Source organism: Eleginops maclovinus, chromosome 16, assembly GCF_036324505.1.
Source record: "Eleginops maclovinus isolate JMC-PN-2008 ecotype Puerto Natales chromosome 16, JC_Emac_rtc_rv5, whole genome shotgun sequence".
Lineage (NCBI taxonomy): Eukaryota > Metazoa > Chordata > Actinopteri > Perciformes > Eleginopidae > Eleginops > Eleginops maclovinus.
In genome coordinates, this window is record NC_086364.1 from 1,208,936 (window position 1) to 1,225,865 (window position 16,930).

Here is a 16,930-nt window from a genome sequence, read left to right on the forward strand (position 1 = left end):
GTGTGTGTGTGTGTGTGTGTGTGTGTGTGTGTGTGTGTGTGTGTGTGTGTGTGTGTGTGAGAGGTTTTCTCCACCTCTCCTCTTCTGTCTCTCTCGGTTGCTTTTATTGTGCAGTGGTATAGCGTAGCCTCCTGCTGCATAGAATAGATTTAGTCATTAGACTCCCTCTTTCTCCCTCTCTCTCTCTCACACACACACACACACCCACACACGATAAAAAAACACTTGCGCACTCTGAAGTACACACTCCCCGAGAAGTGGTGGCTAAGCAGGTTTTTACACAAAAGGAGTGCAGAGGAAGAAAGAGAAGTCAGAGGGAAATAAAAAAAGGGTCAGAGGCGTCTTCTCCTCCAAGAAGAGTTCTCTGCCAGGCTGGGATGGTGAGCTGGTAACCGTGGGATACGCAATATTACACAACTTGTGTTTAAAGTCGAGGAGGAGTGTGGTACAGAGCTGCAGCTGTCCAGTCATCATGATGATGTATCTGTGGGTAAGTTGTATCTGTGTGTGCGTTTGTGTGTGTGTGTGTGTGTGTGTGTGTGTGTGTGTGTGTGTGTGTGTGTGTGTGTCCGCGTGTGTCCGCCTGTGTGTTAAGCTACAGCAGCAATGGTTTAGCTGGTTTTATTGAGGTTAAGTCCCTCAGCGCACCTGCAGATAGTCGTTTATATTTATTTATTCTATTTCTTCACATGTTCTACATTGAGTTCTCTGTGACAGCGAGCTGTTAATGCTCACAGCAGATTGGCTGTCTCTTTGCATCCTGCTTTGTTACACTCGGTCCTATGGATGGTGATGCATCACCAATCATGGAATGGGTATTATTGTCATTTCAGAATATACAGCTCCTGAAAAGACCACTCCAAATGTTTCTTAAATCTTTATCTCTACATGTATGGCAGCCATTCCAGTGTCTGAATTCCAACGCAGAGAAATGTTGTCAGTAGCTTATAGAATACAATAAGAAATAAAATGATTGTCCTGAAGTGGTCTCTTAATTCTTTTCCGGAGCTGTATGTCGTGCAGTGTTATCTTTTTCAGCAGAACATTCCTTCTTTAAATGGGAGCCTGACCAGCTAAATATGCTGACCAGAAGATATGCAGATAAAAGTGCTGCCATGGTGATTTTGTGGATTGCTGGCTTATTTTGTAATATTGCAGCTATCAAATACACTGGCTGCATTTAATAGCCCTTTTTACACAAACACTCATTGTTTGGGTTCTTTTAGGAAGTCAAACAGGTTTTCAGGTTTTTAGGCTTGTCATCGCCTGATCTGTAGAGGAAACCCAATGGGTTCTACGCATGTGCGAATACGCCGCTTCCCATGATGCTTACTGAAGTATGTCGAAAGTATTTACGTCAGTTTCTGGGATTTCAATAAACTAATGTTATCTTTGGTTGGATTAGTTATACAATAAAAGACTTAAATTGGTACTTATTCAAATAAACTGATCTCTGTTGTTTTGCTGAAGAATGTTTAAAATATGGAGTTCATTTTGTCACAAAGAAAAGCTAGTAAAATGTTTGCTTACTTAAATAAAGTCATTGCTAAAGTCATTCAGCTATAACAATGAAATGTATCAAGGGTTTGTATATGTATTCAGCCTTGAGGAAGTGATCAGATCCTTTACTTCAGTAAATAGTACTCATTGGCACAATTTTTCCAAAGTTATCAAGAAAAAGTGATCTGCAAAGCCTTTCCTAAACAAATCAATGTTGTGTCTTTTTTTTAATGATTTATTTTCCTTTCTTTTTATGTCTATAATGCCTTCAGTTCGATAGTATTTTATTCGTTGGATGTTTGTGTTGAAACAGTCATTCAATAAAGTTTTTCAAAAGCGTTGACCGTTCTCAACGACGGCGTAAACCATTATTTGCACAAATGCAGAACCGATCGGGTTTCCCGTACAGATCGGATAGTGACAAGGCTCCTCCAGGGTTTTGTGGATAGGAGACTGCTGGTTTGGGGACCTCAGCGTCTACTGTTTGCAGGTGATGAGGCGCTGTTGGTTTCATTGAACCATGGCTTTTGGCTCACACTGAGAAGGTTTGCATTCAAGTGTACAGAGGTCCTGATGACAGAAGGTAAATAGAAGTCCCTGGCTGATGTTAGTCATCCACTGCTCCCTGTAGAAAAGGAAGATTGTTGTTGTGCAAATGGAGGCTACTGAGCAAGCCACTACACACCCATAGTGTTTTTGTGCTGGTTGCCTCTTCAATATGTTAGTCATGTTCACAAGGTCCATGTTACCTGGCCTTAATCCTGTTGACATTTCTTAGGAGTAGGGTGGACTTCACATCCTGTAAGGGGGGGATGGGGGCATGCTCCCCTGTGCAGATATTTTTCAACATTTTAAAGTGAATTGCATGCCTCTGGTGCACTTTGAGAGCAAAATTAAGATGCTAGATCTAATAGAACGTTGTTGTCTTGGTAAGGGGAGGGGGCACAACTCTCAACAATAATACAAAAAATATATCAATCAATCAAAGTATTAACAATACCATTACCAATGACAATGAAGCCCACCTAAAATAGGCCTAGCTACGCCACTGAGAGACTCACTTCTCATTTCTTCTGACTTGTTTTAGTTCAAGAGTTAAAGTATAGTACATTATAACCTTTATTTTAATGACATTTGAACCTTTTTTATAGTATTCACCTGGCTGTACAACATATCCTTTGCATATGTTGTCACCAAAGCACCTTAATCAGAATCAGACTTCCTTTATTTGTCCCACTAAGGGGAAATTTGTCAGGGGGAGCAAAGCAGGCAGGACCCAAGTGCAGCACAAGGAGGTGGAATACCACGTTCAACAACAAAGCAAGCTTTTATTATAAAAAAGCTGTTAAACGAAAATACAAAGCTAGGGAAATCCAGGACATGAAAAATACTTAACTTGACACAGGAAGGACGACAACAAACTAACAACGAACACAAGGGAAAGCAGGACTAAATACAAAGACACTTATCACAAGACAAGACACAGCAGGGGAGGGGAGGAAGAAACACGAGGGCAACAGATGACAACAATGAGACATTCAGACACAAGGAAAACCAAAGATAGGAAGTAAAACTAGATCAGACACAACGGAGGGAAGACGTTCCAAAATAAAACAGGAAACTACAAACAAAAAACAAGGATCTTGATAAAATTGATATTGTTCAGAAATAGAGACGAAGAAAATAGAACACTATTATATAACACGGCATGCACATAGTATTTGAAAATAAAAAGTGATGACAATTTACAGAAGTACACATTAAAGTAAATAGTAAGAAGCAGCAGTATTTATAAAATCAAATAAGTGTAGCACTGTGGAGTGTGGTGTGTAAAACATTAGTACAATTATTATTGCACATAGTTATTTAAGATTCCTGTTGCAGTAAGTGATGGACTCACTTGGAGTAACTAGTAGTAATAATAATATTAGCAGCACCTATTGCAATTTAATTGCTGTATACTGTGTCTTTACAATATTAACCTCCTGCTGGACTCCAGTAGTATGGCGTGCCAATTATCCAACTAACACCCCTGACATCTTTCTTACTTCTCTGACATAAAGGAGTTAAAATGACTGGATAAAATAACATTGCTTTAATTTAATAAAGATGTTTCTGTCTTCGTGTATCAGGCCAACAGGACAGAGACAGGATTGGAGTCACATAAAAAGAAGGTCCTCGAACAGCACATGGCAGGTTCTGATTGTTACCGTTATGTCCTACAATATCATACTGCAGTCTACGCATTATGCAAACACCCCATAATAATTACATTTAGAAAGAAATAATGAATGATAGTCTCCCCTTCAGATGTCTTATAATTTCTCTGTGCCTCCCGACTCGGGGGCTTTGCAGCGGGAACATGTTAATTGAGAAATATTAGGCCACCTTTAATGAAGGAAGGCTTGATACGTTTTTAGTTTTTTTTTAGTAAGTCCTATCCTCTGTGCAGCAGTACACTTCATTTGAAGAGTTCATATTTAATTGAGATTACAGCCCCAGCATAAAATAGACTGCTGCCCCAGAGAGACCGAAACAAATTTGCACAAAGATTCCCCCCCGCTTTAAAAAGTTCATTGGAATCCGTTTCATGAATGAGGAACCCAACAAATCTATCACATTACCATTGAATTTCCCAAGGGCTCTGTACAAAGTTTTCTTGAAATTGAGAATGCGCCACATTTCTCCACGCTTTATTAAGATTCAAACTCTTGCAGCCCCAAAGAACAGATCATTAAAATCAATATTCAATTTGAAGCCTGCTGCTTGTGATGTGGTGCTGCGCTTCATAAAAATGTCAAAAAGATTTAGCTGTGACACACTCTGGAGGGACGGCTCACGCTTGTTGATATCGATTTGATGATGTTATATAGAAAATAACCAGAGGAACAGTTTTAGCAGCTGCATAATTACAGAAGAATGAAATGGAATAGCGCTGGAATAAAATAAAAGGCAGTCCTCATAATAAATCTGTCGGTGGCATGTCATAATAAACAGCCTGAACACATGAAGAAATGTATTTCTCTTACATCTGCACACATCCTTTTTGAATTACAAACACTCAATAAATAATGTATTTGATAACATGTATATTAGTCAAAAATCTCTATTATTCAATGGAATGTATATAAATGTATAAATATTTAAGGAAAAAACTGATATTAAAGGTCCCCTATTGTAGTCTTTTTCAACAATATATTCCAGGTCTTGGATATATAAAGAACATGTCTTTGATTGGCTGAAACACCAAACAGATCATTGCAGTATCCCATAAACCCCTCTGTTTCAGCCCTGTTGCTGAAGTGCTGATTCTTTGTCTGTAGCTTTAAATGCTAATGAGCTGTGGCTGGCCACGCCCCCTCTGTGAAGTGATTGGTTTAAAAAAACACAATGGTGCTCTAGGAGGAGATTTAGGTGATAAAGTGGGCGGGGGCTACCTTGGTTGGTTATTGGCTAATGGTTGCACAACCCAAAGAAACATTGTGACATCACAAAGTGATCAAAATCTGATCAAAAGCTAATTTCAGACAGGTTTTTATAAAGATGGATCAGGACAAAAACAGAGGGGGTCTTTGTTCCTGAGACTTTCAGAGTCTCTAAAAACAGAGCGGAAACATATTTATGTATAAAAGATACATAATGGGTTTCCCATAACAGGTGACCTTTAACCTATGTTGTATTTGAAGGAAGATTACATTGGTTCATTTTAGCTGAGTTACAGCAGCTTATGTTGCTCTAAAACAAATTTAGACTATAAAAATACTTTTTTCTCTCCATGACTTGACATACTCATTTTCTCCAATTATAATTACTACAGTCGCTAGAGGACTCTTGCTGAAATAACTGATGCTGCAAATCTCATGAGCACAGTCTCAATTGTTACATCCTCAGGAAACACTCTCCTCCCACACTAAATTCTCTTGATTCTCTTGGTACTAAGCCTTATTTTTAACAACATATATTTCACACTTGTATCATGTGTACCTGTAGCCAGGTGTTCACTCCAGAAACATTTCAGACTCAAACTGAAAATAAATGATAATCATAATTACTGTCGCTACTTTGAGTAGATTCAGATGCTAAAACTGTTCTAATTTTACTTGAGGAACATTTTAAATGCAGGACTTTTACTATAACAGAGTATTCCTACACTGTGGTACTTCTGCTGTTACTCAAGGAGTACTTCTCCCACCTTTATATAAAGCATATAAAGCCACAGTGATTTTTTTAATGATCCAATTTGGTCACGTCTATCCCACCATTTTACTTTAGCAGTGTTGGACCAATTGTACTGAGGGGGCCGTACTAAGTTATGAGGGGTCTCATACATTTTCAACTAAAGAGACAAAGACTTTGTTCAAAATGTAACGGTTTTTAGTTCAGTAAAATGGATTGTGTGTGTACATAGGTGTTTGTTTTAGTAACCGAACGTGTGTTAACTCATTACAGTTGAATTAAATGCAATACTGGAGAAAAAAAAACTCTTTTGGAATGGGGCCACAAGGGGGTCCAAGCTTAGTTATACCCCCGAGAACGGCCATGGCTTGTCATGTGACTATATGGATTGTATGTCTACAGATGGAAATATTTACAAGAGAATACATATGCAACACATTCTGACGGAACATATCCATTTTAATGCAATATGTATTTTAAAACATAACTACATAAAATGCAAATAAATCTGAACTCATATACTATAAAAGCAATAAATACCAAACCTCACACAGCTATGCTATTGTGTGGGCAGTGGAACATATACTGGAATAAATTGGTCTTTGTGGTTTTGCTCTGAGGGCTACCAGTGCAAAACACAAATGATGTTTCCTGTTTTGTAGTAAATTATGCAGGGCTTCCTGAGTGCCGGCTGAAAAGGCACTTCATATATTCCAGCAGTGCAGCAGAAATATGATGTGGGAGAAAGCCGGGCTGACGGGGATTAGTGGCGGGCACTGCAGCACGGCCAGACCAGCGCTGTGGATGAGGGAGGAACCACAGGCTGGATACACTGGGAGTTTTCAGAAGGAAGGCAAGTCAGTGCACAGCATTTTATTGTCAAGGGTGGGGAAATAGGACCCAAATGCAGTAACAAAGTAAGGCAGGTAGGGTTCCAAACAAAAGGTGAGCTTTATTCAAAAATCTGTAGCAAAACACTAAGCAAGGGGAACTTAGGACATGAAAAACACTTAGCTTGAGATAAGAAGGACGGACAGGAACAGTCAGGTGACATGGACTAGAGCAGGTAAGAAATGACGACGACCGAACAAGAGACAAAAGGGAAACAGGGACTAAATACATTAAGTACACCATGGCGAGGAAACTCTGGAGGACGACCTGGAGGACAGTGGAATAGCTCCCGGAGGACAACCTGGAGGACGGTGGAATAGCTCCAGAGGGGCGGCGAGACACTTCCAGAGGACAGCCTGGAAGAGGGCGAGACAGCTCCGGAGGACGGCCTGGAGGACAACGAGACAGCTCCGGCGGACGGCCTGGAAGCCGGCGAGATGCCTCTGGAGGACGGGCTGTAGGATGGACTGGAGGATGACGAGACGCCTTTTGACGACGGGCTGTAGGACGGACTGGAGGACGACGAGACGCCTCTCAACGATGGGCTGTAGGACGGGCTGGAGGAAGGTGAGACACCTCTCGACGACGGGCTGTAGGACGGCGAGACGCCTCTGGATGACAGGCTGGAGGACGGCGAGACGCCTCTGGACGAAGGGCTGGAGGCCGACGGGCTGGAGGTCGGCGGGACCGCTCCAGAGGAAAGTAAGGAGCACCTGGAGCAGGAGGTGGCAGGGCCACCAAGGAGACAGGAGCACCAGTCGGCGGGACTCCTGACAGGACATGAGCTGTTGTCGGCGGGACCCCAGTTGGTACTGGCGTCTGCGGGACCCCCGAAGAGGCAGGAAATGGCTTTGGCGGGAACCCGGGTGGTACTGGCGTCGGCGGGACCCCCGAAGAGGCAGGTGCAGGGGCCGGCAGCACCACCGACGGGACATGAAGTAGAGTCGGCGGAACATGAGCTTGAGTCGGCGGGGCCCCCGACTGGACGGGGACATGGGTCGGTGGGGCCCCCGACTGGAAAGGGATATGGACTGGTGGGGCCACCAACGGAACAGGTGTCGGAGGGACCACCGACTTGACTGGGTGAGGAATTTGTGGGACCCCCGGCGGAACAAGTGACGACGGGACCCCAAACGGAGCAGGATGTCAGGGTTGGGGAAACAGGACCCAAGTGCAGTAAATCAAGGGGAAGCAGGTAGGGGTCAAAAACAAAAAGCGAGCTTTATTCAAAAGCTGTTGATGAAAACATGAAGCAAGGGGAACACAGGACATGAAAAACACTTAGCTCCAGACATGAAGGGCAACAGGAACAGGCAGGTATCATGGACAAGATCAGGGAAGAAATTATGACGACCGAACAACAGACAAAAGGGAAACAGGGACTAAATACACATGGGTAATCACAAGACGAGAGACAGCTGGAAGGGGGAGGAGAAACACAGGGGTGAACACAATGACACAATCAGGCACAGGAGGGAAACGCAGACAGGAAGTGAAGCTTAACAAGTGACACAAGAGGGGAAAACATTTCAAAATAAAACACAACACAAAGACATGACAGATACGAAACACGGATCATGACACAGGAGCGGATGTTGCCAGGACCCCCATCGGAACAAAAACAGGTGTTGGCGGGACCATTAGAACAGGTGACGGCAGGAACCCCAACGGCGCAGGTGCAGGTGTTGGCGGGACCCCCATCGGAACAGGTGATGGCGGGACCCCCAACGGAACAAGAGCAGGTATTGGCGAGACCCCATCGGAATAGGTGTCGGTGGGACCCCCGACTGGAAAGGCGAGACTGGAGTCGACTGGACAGGCGAGGCCGGAGCTGACAGGAAAAGATGGGGCCACCAACAGGACAGGCGGGGCTGGAGTCGGCCAGGCGGGACTGGAGTCGGCTGGGCCGCTGACAGGACAGGCCGGGCCGCCGACAGGACAGGCGGGGCTGCAGTCGGCCGGGCCGGCGAGAGAACAGGAGTTGCTGAAGTGGGCTGGATAGGCAACAGGACAGGTGGGACTGGAGTCGGCCGGGGAACGCGGCTGCTAGGGACAAGACAAGGGAGAGGAGAAACACAGGGGCAACAGGTGAACACAATGACACAATCAGGCACAGGAGGGAAACGCAGACAGGAAGTGAAGCTAAACATGAAACAAGAGGGGAAAACATTTCAAAATGACATTTATAATAAAAACACATTAAACGTTTGATTAGCAGCAACAGTGCTTTCACCTTTACGTCTTGATGTGTCTGTGGACAGATCATTGTCAGTTTGATAGCAATGCAACTTTTAAAAATGCAGTCTCAACAGAAGATCAATATAAGGGTTGAAACCATGGAGGGGTCAACAAAGGGCATCGGCTACCAGACTTAAACCTGGGGCCTGATTTGGCATCTGGACATTTGGAAAGTTTGTAGTTATGCTTTGTTTCATTGACATTGGTAGTCGGTGGTGGGAGCTTGGAGTGACATCACACCCGAATTCCGAAAGGTTGAAAATAGGTTAAAACTACGCTTTATTTTGTGAATACAAACATCGTAGCAACGTGTCGAAAGATAGAAGATGAGCAGTACCTTATGTACAGCTTATTTAATGTGACACCAATAATACAGAAGAGCTAAACATGTTATATTATCAAAGTGTTCTCTTAATTTTCATATGCAGAGACTCCATTCTGAATGCTGACCTCAGGTATGGCGAGGTATGTCCGAGTTTCCAAGTAGGAAGTCCGACCTCAGGGAGCGTTCCAGTTGAAATTTCCGACTGGGAACCCGGATACTCCCACTTCCCAACTGGTTTACACCATTAAGAAAAAAAATGTCTCAGTTTAAAGATGGGCTTGGGTCCAAGCAAGGGCACTAGAAGTGCAGGGTGGGGTAGGCGGTATAAGGTAAGGAAGGAGCCATTGGCCAACTTTAATGGATGGATTTTATTTTGCCGCTTGTGTGATCCCAACCCAGGATCGTCCAGGGTTGTTTTGGAGAGAGCTAGTCACTGACCTGCAACTTTGAAAAGGAGCTCACAATGAGTACACTTCATTTAGGTTTACTTAAGCATTTTAATCACGAGAGACATATTCTGATGAAATATTGTATTTTGTTCACAAAATGATGAGAAATGTGAATCATTGTTGGCAATGAGACCCCATTGTGATAATGTGGATATATAGAGTAAGGTGCAGCAGTAAGTCAAATAGGAACTACTGACCTCTATTTACACGCCCTTTGTCTGCAATTGACCTTTGGATAAAATCGTAATGTAATTTAGAAGCAGTACACTGATGTAAAGGTGTACAATTCAGCATTCAGAGCTGTAAGCAAAACAACTATTTGCCATCTGATGATAAAGGGGAGGACTGTGGTCCTTAGCAGAGTATTGGGTCACTTCCTATGAGCGATGTAAGCCTAGATGCTCAGTGTCTGTTGGAAGCAGGTCCTGGCACATGCATATGATTTGTGCATGTGGGTCCCTGTGTGGCTCTCAGGCTAGCTTATCAACGCGGCTTTGCACTGTGCTCTTATAATAGTTACCATTAAGTCCACTGTTGCAGAGCCTAACACCCACCACATGGTTCCCTCCCAGGTTAACACTGTCCTCTGCCAGCATTGTTGCAAAAACAAGGATTTGTGATCCAGTTCATTTGAATGAGACTGAGGACTGTAACTTCCATGTTTACAGACAGACACCTGACGTTGAAAATCACATATCACAGTTTATCAAATCTGCGACACTGGGTAGTTTATTTAGTTTAAAAGAAAATATGCACCGATTTACAGACGTCTTGTTCCCAACGTAAGTCAATGAAATGAAAAGTCTTTCTGGTTCTGGGTGAAATCACGGGCTGATAAGGAGGTTGTAGTACCCGGAGTTTGGCCACTACGAATATCCTCAAAGTCCGGCGCACTTGGTCAGAACTGGGAGTGACATCACACCCGAATTCTGAAAAGTCGGAAAAAGATGGCCGCCACAGGAAGTGCTTCGCTTTGTTTACAGCTTCAGCAACACCTAGCCATTTAAGCAATACCGGTCGATAACTGTGCTTCATTTAGTATTTTATGAATACACACATTGTAGCAACATATCCACAAATTGAAGATGAGCAGTACAGAAGAGCTAAACATGAGGATTTGTGATCCTGTTTATTTGAATGGGACTGAGGACTTTAACCTTCCATGCTTACAGACAGAAACCTGTGTATTTAAATCACATTTTATCATTTGAACAAATCTGCAACAAGCAAATCCTCAGTTCTTTGTCCAACTCACACACGGTTGGCTCCTATCTTCTTGCCCAGCAGCTGTCATGATTATTGACCAGTGGGTTATTTGTCTCACACAAGCTACCATCAGTATTTACCAAATCGTATTTCCTCGCTTGCTGGGCTCCTGGGGGACTCATTCAGCCCCATCAGGCCTGTTATCAGCCCTATCATCAAGCTTCAAGCATTTCCACGCTGCGCTTCAGTCAATGGGGCCTGTGAAAAGAGCAGCTTCTCTGCTTAACAGCTTGCACCAGGCAATCTGCACCACACACACACGCACACACACACACACACACACACACACACACACACACACACACACACACACACATACACACACACACACACACACACACACACACACACACACACACACACACACAGCAATCTTTGCTATCTATTAGCTGGGAGCTGAGGATAGTCTATTCCCCATGCCCTGAACAGTACTCTCCTCCTCAGACATCTCCTCAGATTCAATCAATAGCAGCTCGTTCAGCACAGAGGGCTGTCCATGCGCTCCAAAGTGTATGGGTGCGTTTATGTCTGTGTTCACAGGAAGAAAAAAAATAAAAGCAAGAGACGGTGGGGATACAGGTAGAGAGATGGAGTGGAGGCTGGATTGAGATGGAGTGATGTTGGAGGCTGAGGAATGCTGATGCTGCTGTCTTATCACAGAGAATCTCTAACCAGAGACTAAATCTCCCTCCCTCCCTCCCTCCTTCTATCTGACCTGCTCTCCTACACTCCTCCCTCCTGCTCTAATGCTTTCACTGCTTTTTTATTCAGGGCATAGCTAACCTGGGTCAAATCTCTCTGCACTCTCTCTGTGTTTTGTATATACCAATTAAGCACTGCTGTCACCTTACATATTGGCCTCTGGTTTAATGCCGCCGTGTTACAGCAGTATGGAGCGGCAGGAAGAGCCGAGCCGCTGGAAATGGGCTGTAGTTACATTCTAAGACTGATGAGGGAAATGGAAATAGATGAGCAGGATGGAATGACACAACAATGAGTGTTACACTGGAACAAGCAGACTAGGTGAGGAGCTGAGTACTGACTATGGCGGTGAAGTGACCTATGAAACAGGGGGCCAATTGCCTAGGATTCAGCATTGGAAAGGTTGGGTTTATGATGTGTTTTATTTGACCCTAGGGAAAGCTTTCATGAGAAGAAAACTCAGGGGGGGGGCTTCTGTTCCCCGATGGCATCTATCAGGATATAGAGTGATACAGGCATTTTCATTTTTTCATTTGTTTGCCTTGTTTTTGCTTTCATGTCTTAAATGAGATATGTGGATTGCAAAAGATTGTGACGTTTTGTTCTCCAACATAAAACATGTCAGTAAATGCCCTACTGGTGAATTTGTGAATATTCTATTTGTCATAAAGTCAGTGGTTGCTAACAAGTGTCTAAATGAGGCTACTAAATGACATCACTCGGAACATTAGCCGCCGTTAGCTTAGCAGTGGTGAGGTGAAGGTATGCAACCGTGCTGCACTTCCTTTATAGCCAAACGTTAGCCGCCTTTAGCTTAGCGGTGGTGAGGTGAAGGCTTGTGACCGTGCTGTAGTTTATTTATAGCCTTCCGTTAGCTTTTTACTTCCGAAGATTGCATTTACACTTAAATATTTTTTAAATTGATGTTAATATGTGAAGATTATCCTGCTGAACATAATATGTAAGTTTAATAAACATGTGCTCGCAACAGATATTTTCTGCAATGTTTACTAAATCTAAATAAGTATGTCCCCTTGCTTTTAGTCAGGGGAGCTTACTTCTAGGTCAGCCCTCAAAAATAACGGCAGCCACTGAGAAGGATCTGCAGACATTTGCACACAGATTGGGGAAAAATAAAATGTCATTCAGGTAGACAAAATGCAGAAAATGTGAGAGTGGTGATGAGCATGGAGAGTGGGCACACGCAGGCCTCGCTTCCATCTCCACTCCTGGAGACGTCTTGTCAGTGTGGACGGTGAGGGCGATGGTGAAGGCATCAAGATCGAACGGGACCTCTCAGGCAAGCTATTCATCCCTAATGGAGTCAGAAAGTCTATTATAATATGCATGATGCAGAGAGGCAGCCTTCCACTCACTCAGTGAACTCAATAGAATACTTGGCCACTCATCTCCTGACTATTCCATTGGAGTCCATTGGGTAACATGTTCTCCAATTAAAGCTCACAAGCCCGATTGCTCTATGGGAAGAGAGAGAACACATTACCCATGGGGAAACAAAGAAATAATAAAATGTTGTGACAGAAATGTTCGGACATTTCTAATTAACACTTGTGATGCACAAAAAGGCACATCACTCAGGCTGCTTCAGATAGACTATAGGCAGCATTACAGAGTTTGCTGCAGTAATCTAGATATTGTGTTCAAGTTAACATAGTTGAGAATTTAACATTTTTATTTAAAATGTGTGTTTTTTATCCCTGTTTGAACCTGTACTGTTTTTCCTCTTCTCTGTTGCTGCATAAACACTCACATTTCTCCACGTGGATTAATAAAGGTACATCTTATCTTATCTTAGTTAAAATCTATGGGTGAAATGATTAAGACTGTTACTGCGGCTCATCTCTTCACCCTATGGAGTGGCCCGGTGATGATGTATTTGTGTAGGAACCCCGAAGTTAGCATCACAAGGGCTCCTTTGACAAAAAGCAATGGGATTTTTCCATTGGATTTCGGAATATTGACGGAAATAACATTTCGCAAACACGTTTATGATACTTAAATGTTTGTTCTGCAGGGTAATCTCCACAAATGAACTCTTCTTTATGCTTTTTGAATTGCAAATTCAATCTCCACAAGTGAAAAGCTAATCCTTGACTAAAATCCAAGGTTTCAAGGTTTCAAGGTTAAATAGTGAAAAAGAGAGAAGAATATTTACAATATTTACAGCTTAATTTATGGCGGTTAATGTTCAGCGTGATGACGTTTCAGAATCAGAATTCCTTTGTTAGTCCTGCAGCTGGAAATTTACATTGTCACACAAAATTGCCATATACATTATGGTAAGACAGGCAAGCAATAATAGAGACTAAACTAACCTATGAAATATAGAGAAGAAAAGCACACGTTAGTAATAAAATAAATAATTAGACAAAATAAGTACAATCCAAGTGAAAGTAGTCAAATAAAATGGTGTATAGTCACATTCTGTATACAGTTGTTTTAATAACACACACACGCTTTAGACGTTAACCAGTGGTGTTTTAAGGGACATTATTTATGTCATACGACAAAACATTATGATCTCTTCAGCTTGTGTTGACCACAGATCGTACCAAAAACACACAGCTCAACATTTCCTTTGTACATTTAGTCTTTTAAAATGTCTGCTCTTATTTAAAGTTCAATAAAATATTGGTCAACAACACAAGTTATTCATAGTCCTCCATACTGATTTCAATATTATAATCACTTCAAAACATCACAAAACACCAGATGTATCTTTGATTCAAATGCCATGATAATAATAAACATTCTCAGTGCTATGGAATACTGCCTGGCAATGCAGCTGGTAACAGGAAGACATGTTACCCTGACCTTGAAAAATGTTGACGGTTTGTCTCTGTGTCCAGCTGCCCGTAGACTTTTTTGTTGGGTCTGGATTGAGTTTTTCTGTTTGCTGTGTTGGTCTATGTGTTGGTCTTTCTCTCTTTTCCTGTCAACACAGGATGTGTTAGTGCTTCCATCCTCCCAGAGTTCTGTCCATCTTATACATTCTCTCCATCAGCCTCATCTGTCTTTCCCGCCATCAGCTCCTCTCCTGTTCCCGGGGATTCACCTGAAATTCAGCCTCTTGTTTGATTAATTGTACATTCGTATATTCAGTCTTTCTGGATCCCTGGTTTTGTTCTGTGCAGTTCAGTTTCGTACTTGAACTCCTTCACCTGGGAAAGCTACTCAGCTACCTACCTCAGGTGGCCGATGCTCTGCTGTCATTCTTATTGCGTCTGACTTCCAGGTGCTGACTGTGTTTTCTCCCAAGTTTAATTTTACCCAGCATTTGTCAGGCTCATATCCCACGGAAATCACAAGGGGACATAGTTTCTCTCTCACCAAAGGGGATTTAGTGTCAGCTTTGTTGCTTTTTGATTCTCAGGTTTCTCCCAAAATTAAGATGAATGGGCTTTTCTTAGATTGTTGCACATAACACATTTATACAATTATATTTGACAATCACAACAGACACTTTCTTTTCACACTGTTTGACGACATTACAAACATTTCTATAGCATTGCTTACTCCAACTTGACTGGAGCTACATAACACATATGAGCTTTTTGAATTCAAAATGCCATCTGTTTACATCAAATGGAAAATGTTAACTTTATATTGTATTTCAGTGTGGCATATTGATTATTTCTGACAGCCTTGGAGCAGGTGATTTTAATGATACAACCAAAAGGTCCTCAGGGTCGAGGAGAATCCCGCAGGTATATAATGCAGACAAGAAGATATATGTTTAAAGCTCCCATGTGATTCAAGCCATTGTTCTATGAAGTATTGTATTGAACAAATGTTATTTTATGTTATTCTTGCAAAAAATCCTAATAAGTGATGATGTGTTAGCAGATCCAATTGGAAGCACCTGCAGAATACACACCGCATGCTTATTTGCAAATAGTTTACATCTGATGTACTGTGATTTATACATGTCAGGCTGCCTGTTGAGTCATTACATTCGGTCAGTCTCTGCATGCTTACAATAAACAAATGAAACACACACACAGAAATGCGTGTGTGTGTTTCATTTGAAAATAACCGATATTATTGTAGGAAAACCTATGCTTTACTGACTGGTTTACCACATGTCGTTAAATGACCTTTAACACCTCAGACAGGAATGCAGGCCTATAAAAACGTTTTTGTAGCTTGAAATATAAATTATTTTTGTAATACTGGCTACTGTTAAAGGAGCCATATTCTGCTCATCTTCAGGTGTATATTAGTCCTATGGAGGCATTTCAGGAGAAAAATAATATATATAAATAATAACAAATCATTTATAATCAATCAACATTGTTTATTATATAATTTATAATATGTATGATTAATAATCAATACATTTATGATTAATAATAAACCTGATTTATGATTTATGATAATGATAACATTATCATTTATAATAAATACATATTTATAATAAATTGACATTGTTTATTTATATTAAACATAATTTATCATTTATTTTAAGCAAATCATATTTGTCCACCCTCAAAAACACGTAAAATATTCCTTTAGTGTACATTTAGAGTAGAATAAAAATGTGCAAACAATTTGCTATTAATCACTATTAAATATTTGAATTGATTGACAGTGCTAATTTAGAAATGTGGCAAAAATTGAATTTAACAATGTCTAAATAAGACATATTACAGATAGATGACTCAAGACGAGATGAAGACACTTTAGGGATTATTTGGGAATTGCAGTAAACTAAGGAGGTAGCCGTGCAGTTTGTGAAGTCTTGAAGCCAGCTGAATGCAGCAGCACTGCCTCATCATTGAGTCGGAGGCGGGCATTCCCCAGCCGAACACACGCTCTGCTTTTACATTATTTCATTGCTCCAGGTGTCAGCCTTTGCTGCTGACATTTGAGTTCCAGCACAGACTGAATGACCGATGCCACCAGTCTTCAATTGCGTTGCTCCCCCATGCGTGGCAGGTAAAAGACCACACAACCACAAATGGAAATACAATCATTCTCTCTCCAGTACAAACACAGTCACACTGTGAGACTGCACTGCAGAGGAACCGCTGTGTGCGGGACAATAAATCCTATGTCAGCATTTCAGCAAACAGCTTCAGAAATAAACCAATTACTATGATTTCACAAAGGTAGTATTAAAATAATGATTATGTTACGTTTTATTTGACTCTTTTATCAAAAGTGACTTACTTTGGACACTTTAACTTCAATTCTGACTGCAAGGGATTGGTATATGGTATATGCCCCCCCCCCCCCCCGAGCCACAGTAGGCCCCCTCAGCCCAAGACTCCTAAAAAAGAAATTGAGTTTAAAAAATACATTTTGAAAAAACCCAGTGTTTTGTGCAGTGGGTTGTTCAGACCATCGAGGGGCTTTTAAA

At 41.9% G+C, this 16,930-nt stretch overlaps 1 protein-coding gene across 3 annotated transcripts in view; it reads left to right on the forward strand.

The window, feature by feature from the left end:
* The window catches only part of rbfox1 (RNA binding fox-1 homolog 1), a 341,491-nt gene that overhangs the window by 171,125 nt on the left and 153,436 nt on the right, over positions 1-16,930 (forward strand). The window contains exon 1 of one of the 3 annotated variants that reach the window (XM_063904623.1): positions 287-490. The exons of the other annotated variants lie outside the window; for them this stretch is intronic. Within the exon in view, the coding sequence (XP_063760693.1) occupies positions 473-490 (18 nt within the window). The 5' untranslated portion in view covers positions 287-472. Of the gene's footprint in view, positions 1-286; positions 491-16,930 lie in introns of those variants that run through there. 3 annotated transcript variants of the gene reach the window in all.